The sequence below is a fragment of the Peromyscus maniculatus genome, chromosome 16 (genome assembly GCF_049852395.1).
Source record: "Peromyscus maniculatus bairdii isolate BWxNUB_F1_BW_parent chromosome 16, HU_Pman_BW_mat_3.1, whole genome shotgun sequence".
Taxonomy (NCBI): Eukaryota; Metazoa; Chordata; class Mammalia; order Rodentia; family Cricetidae; genus Peromyscus; species Peromyscus maniculatus.
Genome location: NC_134867.1, coordinates 52297930 through 52312923, shown reverse-complemented (window position 1 = coordinate 52312923; position 14994 = coordinate 52297930). Strand labels below are relative to the sequence as shown.

At 44.9% G+C, this 14994-nt stretch overlaps 1 protein-coding gene across 13 annotated transcripts in view; it reads right to left on the bottom strand.

The window, feature by feature from the left end:
- Positions 1–1712: 1712 nt before the first annotated feature.
- Positions 1713–14994, bottom strand: part of Plekhg1 (pleckstrin homology and RhoGEF domain containing G1) — a 208653-nt gene continuing 195371 nt past the window's right edge. For all 13 annotated transcript variants that reach the window (XM_042262333.2, XM_042262335.2, XM_042262330.2 and 10 more), the window contains 3 exons: positions 13921–13943; positions 10150–11794; positions 1713–3574 (listed from right to left, as the gene is read on the bottom strand). In XM_042262333.2, the coding sequence (XP_042118267.1) occupies positions 2535–3574; positions 10150–11794; positions 13921–13943 (2708 nt within the window). In that variant the 3' untranslated portion in view covers positions 1713–2534. The remainder of the gene's footprint in view (positions 3575–10149; positions 11795–13920; positions 13944–14994) is intronic.

The window sequence follows — 14994 nt, the reverse complement described above, 5'->3', positions numbered from 1 at the left end:
CAAGTATATACATAGCCACCCACCTGCAAAATAAACTATTTTAAACAAAAGCACTGAATTTATAACATTGAGGGAACATCTGAGCATGTATACACACAGACACAGACAGACAGACAGACAGACAGACACACACACACACACACACACACACACACACACACACACACACACACATACACAATTGGCTCTCAAAGTCTGCAGCCTGGTCCACAGAGGTGATCAATAAAACTACAGATTTATCCTAGAACCCAAAGGACCACATACATTTTGTACAATATGACATCCACCTTTGTAGGTAACACCAAACTGCAAGAAAACACTGTTATGAAGAATTAATTTCTGAGACTCAGACAGAACAGTAACACGGACTATATTGGAATGTGGGTCACATAGACTAAAAAAAAAAAAAAAAAAACAAAGCAGGAAACTATATCCTCAAACAAGGGTCAGGAAACTTAAAAAACAAAACAAAAAATAAGCAAATAAACAAAAACAAATGATACAAATTTGTCTAGCAAATTCTAAGAACAGAATTCTTATATTTTCTGCTATTGCTTTCTCTGGAAAACTAATGTCATGTTTAAATACAAGCAATGAAAAAAAAAAAGGAATGTTTTCAGAACCACGTAATTCAGTGCTGAGGATCAGTCTGGGCCTGAGTACGTGAGGCGAGGGCTCCACCACCAAGTGTCACCCTCAGCCCCTGTAGTTTTGGTAACTACAGGAAAAGGGTCCAGAGGACAGGAAACTCAAAGCAACAATAACAACAAAAAACACCCTGGGAACTAATTTGTAACATAAGGATGGTCACATTTTTAAGTTGCACAGTTGAAACTAAAGGGGGATGGGAGTTCAAAAGAGGAAAAGAATTATGGGAAGCTGTCAGTGATTCTTATTCCTGCCTACAGTTAACGACAAGACAGACATTTTTCCTTACAACTCCTATCATATCTTTTTAAATGGAACCAATTGTTTAATTCAAACAAAGAGAAGTAAGTTAAAACAGAAGCCGAGAGGGTGAGGAAAGACTCCAGAATGTTCTACGCTGTAAAGTGAGAACAGAAAGGATACTATGAAAGAATAGTCTGACTGCATTTATGGAGCCTTCAATAAAATGTTTTTATAAAGTGGCAATACATCTGTCTTCATTTCTCTTTGCATCTGTTCCTATCTACAAGGAGTTAGAATGGTAGGCTATCACAGTGAAATGTTGTCTAAGACTACAGTTACAACATAAAGGAAGTCACTAGGTAGAACCCAGCAACCAGAGGCTCGGTTCTTCTGTATGTTCCAAAACACTGAAAGAGGCCCTAGGTTATGGACTGTTTAGAAACTAAACTCTTGCCTGTATCTGTGGCAATGCCTTCTCAAGGAGGGCATTCAGTCATGCCCAAAGGTCAAGAAAGTGTCCATGAAGAGCTGCTATTGGTGGGCCATATTAATGCATTTTGTCTTATTTTAACTGAGGACTTACTCTGTATCGGTAAGAGACTGGCATATATAGTAGTATAGTGCGGTGTTTTGGATGGTTGGGTTTTTTTTTTTTTTTTTTAAGGGGGGCAGTTCTCCTTTAGTTGTAAGAAATAATCAGATTGTTTCCATAAATCTCCCTTATGTAATAATTAAGTTGGCCTGCATTCTTTTGAGCTTGGATTCTTTTCTTCTTTCTTTCTTTTCTTCTTCTTCTTCTTCTTTTTTTTTTTTTTTTTAAGATTTATTTATTTACTATGTATACAGTGAGTGTTCTGCCTGCACCAGAAGAGGGCACCAGATCTCATTACAGATGGTTGTGAGCCATCACATGGTTGCTGGGAATTGAACCCAGGACCTCTGGAAGAGCAGCCAGTGCTCTTAACCTTTGAGCCATCTCTGTAGCCCTGAGCTTGGATTTCTTTAAGCCAGGAAAGAAATAGTTTATTTCACCTCAGATATTGTATAATTACTATAATTAGTGGCACACCTTTGGGCCTTGTCGAGGAACACAGGTAAAGATTTTTTTTTTTCTTTCTAATAGCGAGTTGGTCTTAGGGCTACATTTTAGTTTTTTTAATAGTCACATAATGTTGGCCTCTACAGGAAATGTGATAGGAACGCCAGTGTGGGAACCTTAACATACATGATAAAGCTGTATTCTCATCAGCGATCTCTGGCATACGTCATTCTTGAGTCTTGCCATAAATATAACAGAAATGTCACATATAATTCTTTAAATAACTTTAGTTTCTCTTTTTAAAAACTGCGAAAGAGACTCGTGCTGCCTCTGAGTCACAGAATAAGACTCCTTGGGGTGCGGGGAGGGAGGTGATCTAAGAATTATATGAGTGAGCGCTATAGGTCAGGATATGGGAAAATGTCATCGGCAGCTAACTCAAGGAGCTGTGCTGTTGAAGAAAGAATGCATGTTTTACACCTCTGGTTATTACAAAATTGTTTTAAACTGGTACATATATTAAAAAACAACAACAACAACAAAACGCCTCCTCCCTATTGGTAACATGTAAGCCTCCGGCGCCAGTTCGGACTGTTCTAGAACCCTAGGCGAAGCTGCTGGAGCTCAGACACTGAAATTTCTCCCTCAGAGACTGGACAAGGTTCTGCTGACTGGGTGACGGCCCCCTCCACAGATAATCATTCAGTTTGTCAGAGTCCTTGCACGCTGTCAGGTAAGGGGTAAGCCTGCTGCTTACTGGCTCTTTCAAAGAGCAAGGTGTGCTGTGGTTACCAGAACAGTCAGGGTCTGGGATCTCTGGGTCAGGCTTCCTGCCCTGACTGAGGGAGAGATCCAGCCCCGCCTCCTCCTCTTCGGACTTGATCTCCACGTAGTCATCTTCATCTCCCTCAGACTCTTTGAAATTAGAAAAGTAGTTCTGTGTCGCTACTTGGGCACTTAAGGGTACATTTCTATTTACCACCAGAACTTTCTGTGAGTCTTGGAGTGTGAGATCTGAGCGTTTTCGAGTGTCCTGTTGACAGGAGTCCGCCACGCCCGACAGCAGGTCCTGCTGGCTCGCACCTCTGGGACTCTTCTGTAAAGACAGCCGTTGCTTTTTTTCCGTCTCGCTCGGGTAGTTGATGGAGTCAAGGGACTTGTTTATCAAGACCGAGGAAGATGACTGGGGCCTGCTGTACGGCTGGGCTTTCGCCCCGATGGCTTTGCGACCCAGCGAGTTGTAAAGATGGCCTGCACAGGAGTTCTCTTTGTGGGGCTGGTTGACCACCACGCTGCATCGCTGCGGCCCGGAGCCCAGCAGGGGGTCTGACACTTGAAGGGAAGGCACCGAACAAGCGGCCGACAACTGTCTGGGAATGCTTTTGGCCATGGCGTCTAACGTGGTATGATAGTTTGCCTTTGAGTCTTGCTCTGGCTGGGCACAGAAATCGGCTAACTCTCCGTTACTGTAAGGCGAATGCCAAAGCCAGTCCTCACCAGCGCGCTGGGCCTGGGGAGGTGACGCAGGCCTGTGGAGAGAGGGTTCTTGGGTCCTAGCCCAGCCATCCTTCTGAACTTTAAGGGGTGGTGTCTCTCTGAACACGATCTGGTCATACAGTTGGGAATATTCAGCAATCCTGGCACCTGGAAGGCATATGTTGAAACAATAAGTACACATAGGATTATCCTCACCTAGGAAGATTAAATATAAGAACATAATACCCTAAATAGATGTATTAAAAATCAGACAGTAGACTTAAGATTAAGGGTAAGTAGTCCCTGAATGCAATGCTAATTAAAATAACCCACAGTTTAATAAAAAATAGAGTTCATTTAATGGGATTGAATTTCACACTATTTTATTTGAATAGCAGATCTACAAGGGTCCAGTGTGTGCCATGAAAAGTCCTTTAATCCATAAGATAGTGTCAGTGCTGAAAACAAGCCATTGGCAGATGAGGATACCAGAGCTTATGTCCTGCTGTATAAAAGCACCTCATGTCCACTAAAAGAAGCAGGACCACAATGCTGTAGCCACCCCTGGCTTCATGCTCCTCTTGTTCACCCTCGGACAAGTTCTCTTAGAGACATTGGCCCCTGGTAGCTGTTTCAACATCCTGCTTTCCACACAACCCTCTACCGCCGCTGCCTAGCGGCCAACATCAAGGCAACATCCTTTAGCTCAAGTAAGGACTAGCTCACACATCCTTTCCCATTCTGCCAAAGCCAAGGGCGAAACCCCATGTCGCCAAGCCGTCAAGAACAGATAGATCCCTTGCTCACGAACTCCATAGCTGAGTGCTATCTGGCACCGACTTAAGAACAGGACGTGACAGTTACTTCCCAAAACACATTTGCCGCCTATAATTAAACCCCAGCCCCTTCTCCATGTTGCCTTGCTCCAGAGTGCAGACATCTCTAAAGATAGGACCTAGATTTTGATATGCAATGGAGAGCTTTCTCCCAAGCCAGCAGCACATCAATTCAGGAGCTGTTCCCAGCTGTGACCCTGGCACACATGACCGTTATGACCTCAAAGAACCCTGTTCACCCTGTGTATTGCTCAGACCTCATCTGCATGATATCTATGAAGGAAGTCCATCCCATCTTTAATGACATCAGCAAATGACATTAGATATAAATTGGTACTATTACATGCATGGTAACCTGTTGTGGGTAAACTCTCCTTTAAATCTCAGTGAGAGACACATTTAGTGGAACTCCGGCTATTTCTTCAGTCTACCTTTCTTGAAGACGGAAACCCCTCGCTGGGATCATGTGCTTCCAGCTGTAACCCCTCTGCCCTTTAACCTTCAACCCCTGCTCCTAGCAATTGAGTCAAACCATTTGTGTAAAAACGTCTTATGAAGAGTTTATACTCAGATGCTTTGGGTTTTCAACTCCATTTGAAATCACATTTAAGGACAGAGAATATTGTCCAGAAATCTCTAGAAGCAAAAACTTCACAAATTTCTCCTTAAGGAGCACAGCAAAGACTTGCAACACCAATTCAAATGCAGCAGCACCTCAAGAGATACTACATAGCCATCTACTTGGATTGCAGCGCTCTGTGTCAGCCATCTTCCCAAAGCCTGGCATGTGGCATGAACTATGAGACCCAACCGCAGAGAGCTGGGACTTCAGACATTATATGGTTCACTTGAGCATCCCTCTCACACTGTAAGTATCCCTGAACTGAGCCACAGCTGAGTCAGGGGGCACTGAACGTCCACCAAGTTCTAAAGAGGTGACAATTGGAGGGAGGGCAGAACTAATGCATGATTCACATAAAAGTATTCTGGCATAAATTTACCCATAAAGTTTTATTGGAGGACATGGCTCCTGACTTTAGTGCAGCTAATGTAATATAATGTAAAAACACTCATGCAATAGGTTACATCTAAAATACTCATTGTATTTCTCACGCCTTTTCCTTCTCAGGCTTTCCTCGTCTTTGCCTAATCAAGCCTCACCCATCCCTCAAAATCCTCCACAAGCCCTAGTCTACTCAAAACCCCTCTCCTGACTTCTTTCGTAAGCCTTATATGGGGCTGAAGGAATGGCCTCACTTCCAGACAACCCAAGTTCAGTTCCCAGCACCCACACTGGGCAGCTTGCAACTGCCTGTAGGCTCCAGCTCCAGGGGATCCAACCCAGTCGTCTAGCATCTGGAGGCACCTGCACATACAAAGTGCATATACTCAGGCACACACACATGTATAAAATAAATTAATGCATTTTAAAAGTATTCAAACACATGCACACAAACAGAAAAGCTATATGGCTAATCACCTCCATAGGCTAGTTCATTATTGAGGATAATCTATGAGCTTTTGGTCTCAGAGAAACAATGTTGCACACATAACTTCTGGAAGGAAACTGGTCTCAACTATTTCATTACATGGATTTTTTTCACCCTTTCCTTTTGAGCATAGTGTTTCAAATTTATGGGCCTTTCCTGAGACCACCCAACAGAGTCAAGACAACTTAGAAATCAGGCCACAAGCAGGAAAGGGAAAACAGGAAGATGGCTTTGGATTAAAATGCTTCCCATAGATAGCTCCTACTGGGTACTTTAATCTTTAGGTGACAAAGAGGGGGATTATTGGTAAAGTCTGATATAATGTATCTCACTAGAAGAGAAAACTGATCTCAGTTATTTCTTGTCTCAGTTTTTCCACTTGAGAGAGTTTATACCTTGCATGATGCCAGTATGAACAAGACATACTGTTTCAGAGCTCAAGCTGTGATTAAATAGAACCTGTTAGTGGGATGCATAGAAAATGGCTGGCCACCATTGGCCTCTTAGCCTAGCAAACCCAGGACTAGTCTATGGGTCAAAGTTTAACTATGACCTTACTTCTGCTACTGTCCGTATAGGACATATACATTATTATTACATGATAATATTAGGCTGTCTTTGGTTTGTTTTTCCCTGAAGGTTTGAAAGTTAGAGATCTTTTCATTAAAGATTAAAAATTGAAATAATTGTTGTGGCAGGAGATATCAAACATGTTGATTTCAAGACAGAGGATTAGAAAAATATTGATATTTATGATGTCGCTCATATATAAACAGAAGCATAGAACTGTGCCCTCCCTACATTATACAAAAAGTTCTCAAGCCTATATGAAAATATCACCCAAAATACAGGAATCCAAGGAGTCTCCTTGGCCTCAAATACTATCAGCGGAACAAGATGGCCACATGCTACAAAAGGCTCTAAAAGGTGGGAGCAACTGGACCTGGTTGGGTGATTTATAGGTGGACATGTGACCCGGGGCCTGTAGACCCCGGGGACAGAGTTCAATAAAGATGCTCGAGGCTTTCAGCAGGTGAATAGGGTGCTCTTCCTTCCGCACAGCACCGAGAGCAAGCTCCTGGCAAAGTGGCAAGGCCCATGCGCAGAAGTCTGGAGAATCGGTCCATTCGATTACGACGTCCTGTGCCCAGATAAACAAGAGAGAGAAAAGGAGTCATCATGTCAACTGATTGAAAGCCTAGTGGGCACAGGAAGTGGCCTTGATCACCCAGATGGAGCCAGGTCTGAGAGGTGGCAGGCCCCAGGGGCATGCTTCTGCCATGTGGAGGGGAAGACAGCCCTGTCAGGAAGACACCTTGGCAGGGAATGCTCCTCTTTGTTGGAGGATGATGCCAGTAGCAGCCTAGCAACCCACCATATCAAGAAAAGACTCAGATACAAAGCATAGAAGAGATCTTGTGGGACCCTGAGAAGACAGCAGGACGAACCAGGAGGCAAAAAGGCAAATGGAAGCCCAATCGGCAACCACAATACTTCAAAGGCGGTAAAAAGAATTCATTCAAAGAAGTTCTAGGTCCTTATTCTTTAGTTCTGAGGGGCTTGCTTCAAGCAAGCTTAGAGTTTTGCATCTTAATGGCTGGCTCGTATTCCAGTCAGTCTGGCCCTGGCTATTACTGGTAAACTGTAGTCTGCTGGCATAAATAACTCCTCCTCCTCATCATCATCAGAAATATTAGTATTATATTTTCTCTAAATGTGGGAAACAATGGCCTGGCCTCGGCTATTGGCTAAAATTACCACAATCAACTTCTCCCAAGGACACTCATGCTACCCCACCCACAAATCCTCCTGGAGTTTGACTTTAGTCACTTTCTGAAACTATAAAACAACCTGCTTGGCGAGACGAGCATTGGAAAGAGATGTAACTGACTTTAAGCATGCTATTGCCAGGAGGAACAGAAATGCATTCTAGTCTCTCTCACAGTCACACAGAAGTCAATTTTTACTTTAATTTTTATCATAAAGAAGAATTCAACGAGTCTGTAAAACCCTTCAGAAACCAAGTCCAGGCCTGCACTTCCTTATCTGGTAGGAAAATGCTGAACATGAAAGCTTTTGATAATACTTTAAATTATGGCGTATTTTTTCCCCTCATGGATTGATTGAATTCATTTAGGACTTAGATAGCTCCTTCCTACTGTCTAGTTTCCATGGACATAAAGAAGTCAATGCAGAGGGAGGAGGCTCGTGGCATCCGCGTGTCTGAGTGGCATTGATGTGCACAATGTGCCTTGTCTTGAGGCTGATTGACTGACCCTGTCTGTTAATGCCATTTGGTTTGAACTTCCATATTTGTGGGGTTTTTTGTTTGTTCGTTTGTTTTTGAGACAAGGTTTTTCTATGTAGCCCAGGCTGGACCCAAACTAAGATCTTTGTGCCCTGGCCTTCTGGGTGCTGGGATTATTGGTGTGCCCTACTGCGTCTGACTTGGTTTCTGCTTTTAATTGGAAAACTGACTTTCTTCTCATACTGAGGTAGTTCTTTGTCAGAAAATAGGTCTCTCTCTCTCTCTCTCTCTCTCTCTCTCTCTCTCTCTCTCTCTCTCTCTTTCCCCCTCACCCCCGCTTTCCTTCCCTTCTCCCTTCCTTCCTCTCTCCCTCGCTTTCCTTTCTTAACAGGATCTCACTATGTAGCCCAGGCTGACTTAGAACTGGGTAGAACTCATAGATCCTCCTGTTTCCACATCCCAAGGCCTGGAATTTCAAGCTGTGTCACAGGGCCGTGACAAGGGTAGGATTTCTTAAAATATGGTGGATTTAAACATACAGATTCCAGGGACTGACGGATGTGGCTAAATTGGAAGAGTGCTTGGCTAGGCCAGGGTTCAATCCCAGTGTCATGTAAAACCATGTGTGGGGGCACCTACATGTAACCCCAGCTTTTAGGAGGGGGGTGCAAGAAGATCAGAAGTTCAAGAGGTTCACTGACACAGGGAGTTTGAGGCCAGCCTGGGCTACGTGAGTTCCTGTCTCAAAAGAGAACAAAGACAGATTCCTATCCCCAACCCCAGAAATTAGTGTCTGGGGAGGGATGAAAAGATCTCCTAAGGAGAACACCCCTCTTGCGTTTTCTTTCACCAAGCTGCATGATTTATTCACAACTCGAGGCTTCTCATGGATCAGTGTTTTGTTCTGTCTTTCAAAATGTCACACCAGGAACTACTTGCTCTGGTACCCCTGCTCCTAGCCCAGATTACGTCTAAAAGCCCAGTTATGCCCACGAAAGACGTCCCATGGAAGAATTAAGCTTCTTGGAAGCACGGAGTGACAAGACCAAGTGAGAAGGTGTTGACCGCACAGTAGCTAGCTGCCGTTTAAAGGCACCAAGTCATAGCTGAAATATGTGGGCGCAAATGAACTGTGGTTTAGAAAAACGCATAAAAGTGTGTGTGGGGGGCTAGAGATATAGGTCAGTGCTTGAGAACACTGGCTGCTCTTCCAGAGGACCTGGGTTTGATTGCCACACCCACACGGCAGCTCACAACCGCAACTCCAGTTCCAGTGAATCCAACACCCTCTGCTGGCTTCCTCCGGCACTGCATGCACATGATACACAGGCATATATGCAGCCATACACAGAAGATAAAAAAATAAATCTTTAAAAAAGACTCATTTTTTTCCCCGTCTTTGCCAGCGGACGTGGGCGCTTCTTTGTTGTATGTACATATTTGTGGCTTTGTATGCCTGTGTACATGGAGGCCTGAGGCCAATGCTGAGTGTCTTCCTCAGCTGCTCACCACCTCGTCTTCTGAGACAGGCTCTCTCACTGAGCCTAGGTTGACTGGCCAGCCAGCTCTAGTGACCTACCCTCCTTGTCTCTGCCTTCCCAGCCTTGGGTGACAGGCATGTCATGCTTGTACCTGGCTTCTTACATGGGTGCCAGGGAGCTCAACTCAGGGTCTCACGTTGTATGGCAAGCACTTTACCAATGGAGCCGGCCCCTCACCTCTGTGCTAGGGGTGCGCACTTTTGTTGGGGTTCTGCAACAAATGACCCAGCAGCCCTGTTCTAGATGATTCCCAACCTCAGTGGTTTTGAGGAGCACCTGCTCCCCAACACATTGCAGACTCATAGGGAAATGCTTCTGTGTCTCTCGTAGGTTAAAGCAGTTAGCCTCGTTCACATTTCAGGCTCCCTTCGAGAAACTTTTTCCTACAAGTACGAACTCCATAGTAATATTACATGTGCACCAAACCCTGAGGCCCCATCATGCTCTAGTTTATGTGATTCAACTGAAGTAAAGGGGGAAGGGCCGGCAGCGGCTTGGTGGCCTGTGTGATACGAGACTTGAATGGCTGTTCTCACAGGTGTGTCCGCTCTAAGGACAGCTAGAATTGGGAAGCCTGTTCCCACACCTGACTGTCTAGAGGGAAGAAGAGAGCAAGCACAGAACATACCAATGGCAGGCCCTCCTTGCCTCTTCTCTTCCAAGATGGCCACCAGGTCTTTGTGAGTGGGCTTATGTTGACTGGATGGTGGCTGCTCTAACTCTGGGCTTCTCACTTTCAAAAGCTGATTTGCCTTCTTAATCTTTTGACTATACTGCCTTGCCATCATAAAGACCCTGCTCTTGGTCTTATCTGTGGCCTCCATCCCAAGGTCAGGGCTTTCTGGGTCTGCTTGGGGCAGGTTGTAGTTGGCCAGGTCATAGGGACTGTCCACAGGAGGCACTTCCCTGGCCAGAGAGAGTGGGTTAAGACTCACGAAGGAGCCTTCTGTAGAAATCAGGTCATCTTCGCGGGAGCAGTTGACCCTGCTGGCTCTGGAATCCCGGCTTTTCCCAGGTGTGAGAAAAGTCTGGCTCCCAGGAAGGGACAGCATAGATGTGGCATGTCCCGTATCTCTGCTCAGCTCGCGGGTATTGTCCACATACAGCCTCTCCGGCACATCATCCTTGCTCACAGGAAACGCTGCGAGGAGGCGGTCTCTCGCTTTGTCTTCATTTTTCTTGATGTAATTTTCCAGGTCGTTCCAGATTTCATCTACTTCTTCGGACAATTTGTCTGACAGGGCCTTATCTGCAATAGGCAGGTTACAGCGGGGGGAGTCATACAACAAACTCAAATAATCAGTGTCCGAGGGTCCCTGATGGTAAGACACATCGTCCTCACTGAACTGGAGGCTGTCCTGGGAGACAAAGGGTCTCAAGCTGTCACAGCATGCAAAATCAGCTTCCAGACCCAGGAAGGTGCTCCTCTTGGGCTGCTTAAGGGTGCTGCATTTGAAGTCCAGTGATGGTGGGTCTGGAAGCCCTATGGTGTCATAGATGTTTTCTTCTACTACCTGGAGTTCATGTATGCTTTGGTTAGATGCCTCTTGACCACTGGGAGCTGCCTCTTTCTTTGGGTAGAGAGAGCTTGTACTGAGGCTAGCCTGCCTCTTTGAGAAGGCTAACTCTGGCGTGCTCTTGGGGCGAACAGAGTCTCTAGGTGATTTGGGGAGAGAGAATTCAGCTTCATCCCGCTTAGCAACCATTAACTTCAAGTCTTCGAAACTTATGTTATCATAGACGTGGTCGATGTCATCAATGGTCAACTCCACAGATGACCCAAAGGGAGTCATCCCTCCCTGGCCTCCTGGTTGAGGGCCATTCTGCAGTTCTCTCCTGGGACAATACTGGGAGCCATCACTGTCCCTGATTCTTACTTCGGGAGGGCACGTGTTGCTTTCGCCAGCGCTGCTGGCCCGCCGGACTATCCTGTGACCGGAAGTGGAGAGCTCTGCGGGCTCGATCAGTCCCAGGTGCCAGCTGCAAGGGCGACTCGAAGTGTTCTCTTCACACAACCTGGTGGAATTGAGATCCGAGGAGGAGGAAAAGGACGGGACGAACATCTGGTAGTCGTCGTCATCGTCTTCGTTCTCCTGTGGAGACCGGCGGCTGGGAAACAAGGACTGCCTGACGTGGTGATCCGTCCAGAGGCTTCTGATGCCCCCGCCCCCACGGAGGAGACTGATGAGGGCAGTGTTGCTTGGCTGGCTGTTCCTCTGGGCAGGAGAAGGCGTGGCGGAAGTCAGCTGGGAGGAGCCTTCTTCTCTAGAAATCTGAAGGAGACAGACACATAGCCACTGAATTATTGCACCACAGGGAAGATGAATTACTGACCACTGGGGGTATCTCACCCATGTAGCTAGACGGCCACATCGCTAAAGAAAATGACCACCAGACACTGTTGGCTTTCAGTTGAGTTGAGGGGCACTTTAGATTTTTGAAAAGGAGGCAGAAAGGGCAGGGATATTTATTTAAAAAATGGGCTTAAGCAATTTGCAGATATACTCTGTAAAATTAGTTTTCATGTTCAGTCTATGAACTAGGTATGGATATATCAGGATTATACTGAGGAAACCCAGGCTCCGGAATAGTCAGTAACTTCCTTTTCTCGTTAGTGGTAAAGGTAGAGGTCAAACCAAACTGACTCCACAATCTTTGCTCCCAAACAGAACAGAAGCGAAATACAGCGAGTGTGGTAGAAATCCATTGGATAAATGAGCATGCATTGGGGCCCATGCCTTAATAGCTGCTCATATGCAAGACTTCAGGGAGCCTTCATTTCAATGTCTTACTCCTGAGAGTCTTTCATAATTTCTAGTCTTATCAGGAGCCTCTTCTCACACTCAGCACACTATTGTCAGGAGACAGAATTTTGCTAGTGAAACAGCACACTGGTAGCTTGTTTGTTTATTTTCCTTGTATGGCTTTTGTCTTCATAAAGCTGTGTAGTTCTGAAGTGGACGTTCCTGGGTGGACTTGGTTGAGGATTGGTGTAAGGTTTCCCAGGCTGGAAAAGCTTTAACTCCAGCATTGACTTAGGTACTTACTGAGAGGGGCTGGGCTCCCCGATTCTATCACAGCTGCACTAAAGGTCAAGGTACCTGACCTAATTCGGCCACCCAATTTAGGCAAAGATCAGAAAATAAGTTTCACAATGAAGAACCAGTAAAGTTATAAAGTTTCAGATGAAAGCAAATAGTATCTGAAAAAACATGAGTGTGTTCTAGAGATGCTGAAATCACCTCCCAAGTCGAAGCTGGTTTTTAGACATCGGAAAATAAGACAGGGTCTCACTGTGTAGCCCTCACTTAGATCCTCCTGCCTCTGCCTTCCAAGTGCTAGGGTTTTGAAATGAGGATACAGCCTTTATCAGCAAGGTCACTTCGTCTCTCTGCTAAACCATGGTGTAAATGGGATTTGGGGAAGAGACGATCAGAGCCACATGCTTATGAATAAGGAGGGTAAGATATTTAACCCTTACATGAGAAACTATGATAAACACTCTAGGAATTGTCAATGACGAAAACTCATCAGTGGCCATATTGGTGAAGTCACTCAGGTCAGGCTATAACAGCTCTCCTTTCCAGGGAATAAATCTGGGCACACAACTTCCAATAGGACAAAGCAGTCTCCTTTTTCTTCAGTGGTGAGACTTTAACCCAGGACCTCAGGCACGTTAGGTGACAGGCATAGCTCTACTAGCCACCATTCACCATCTCCTAATGGTTTGTGCCAGGAACACACGTCCTCCTTAGATACAACTTGATATAGCAAAGTTTCACTGAATCACACATCATACCTGCTGCACCAGCAGAAGGATTACGTTATATTAGTTGTGATTTTTTTTTTCTTTTGAGAGGGGTTTCACTATGTTGCCCAGGCTGATCTTCAACTCCTGGATTCATTTATTCCTCTTGCCTCAGTTTCCCCTAGTAGCAAAGACTTGGGTGTGCTACTGCACCCACCTTAGGACCATAGTCTTCAAAGGGGCACCTCATCCTTGTGATTGACAGCCAGGGCTTTGGGAAGGGCGTTCTACCCAGGAGGTCAGGCGCTGGCTTTACCATGAAAGAGGTACAGGGCAGTGTGAGACTGACCGCACTAGCTGTAAGTGAAGGTTACTGTCTAAAGGTGGTTACAGCTTCTGAGGTGAGATGTGGGCCACAGGGATGGTTAGAACTGCCTGAACTGTGAGAGACGAAATGGGGAGGGAGCGAGTTGAAAAGAATTAGTTTTCCCTTAAATCAAGACTAATTAGCTAAAAATGCAAAGTGACTAAGAACGTCAAAATGTCAAGTAAATGGTGACACTTTGGGCTGGGGATGAGACCAATGAGAAAGGACACCGAGGTGAAAGGTACCCACAGCAAACCCTTCTGAAGAAATGTGGCCATGCTTACCTTCTGGATATCATGTGCAGTTTCTGAAAAACAAAAAAAAAATTTTAAAAATGCTTTAAGTTTGAGAATGTATCTCATATATAGGTAAGCATTCATACTTTTATATGGCTTGTACACATATTGCTAATAATAGACACTCAAGAGCTTCATATCTCTTGGATCCAGTTTTCAAAAATGTCCCTCACTTATCTGTTCTACATCCTCTACCACAGCAGAACCACTTTATATTAAGGCCCAGAGCCATCTTCTGTGTCCCTGAGAGCAAGAGTTCATGGTAATTGTCTTCAAAACTTCCTAATAAAAATATGAAAAAGAATGCCTGTGTCATAGGACATGCGAGTCCCCTGAAGACCTGAGAATGTCTTTGTTGGTGTTTAGACATTTTGGGGCTTTAAATGAAGTTGAAATCTTTATCCAGAAGATCTCCTTGGCCCTGTCATGGAGAGGGATTTATGTAGGTATCTTATAGATACCCTGATAATACACATTTCATCATACAAGTGTTTAGTTAGGTAAGCTTATAGAGTACTTCTCTTTCCACCAATCTCTTTCCCTAGAGGTACAGTTCAGTTTGGTGTTCATTTTGTGTGGGTTCCATACCCACTCTCTCCCACCTTATTGCAATATAAGTTGCTCTGTTCATTCTTAAATAAAGATGCAATACACATCAGAGTATTTTCTGCTAAATCTATAGGCATGTGTTAGTAGATAGAGACTGACTTTAGACGGGCATTTTATATCGTGCTATTAAAATGCTGCAAAACCCAAATCAAGTTTGTTTCCTTATAGAACCACTCACTTATTGACATCTTAAGAGTTCTAGGAATATTCCTTCTTCTTGTTTTTAGTCAGGCTCTCATGTACCACAGGCTGGCCTTGAACTTGCTATGGAGCTGAGAATGACCTTTCCATAGTGCATGGGTGGTCTATTCAGAAATTGTGGTTGTTTCTGCAAGTTAGTATGTTACACCAGGGGGAACACGGGAGTTGTACCAGGTTCTCTGAGCACATGGAATGAGAGTTGACCTTTGAAAATACAGTCCCCTACCATACGAAAGCCTAGCTCTACTTGGG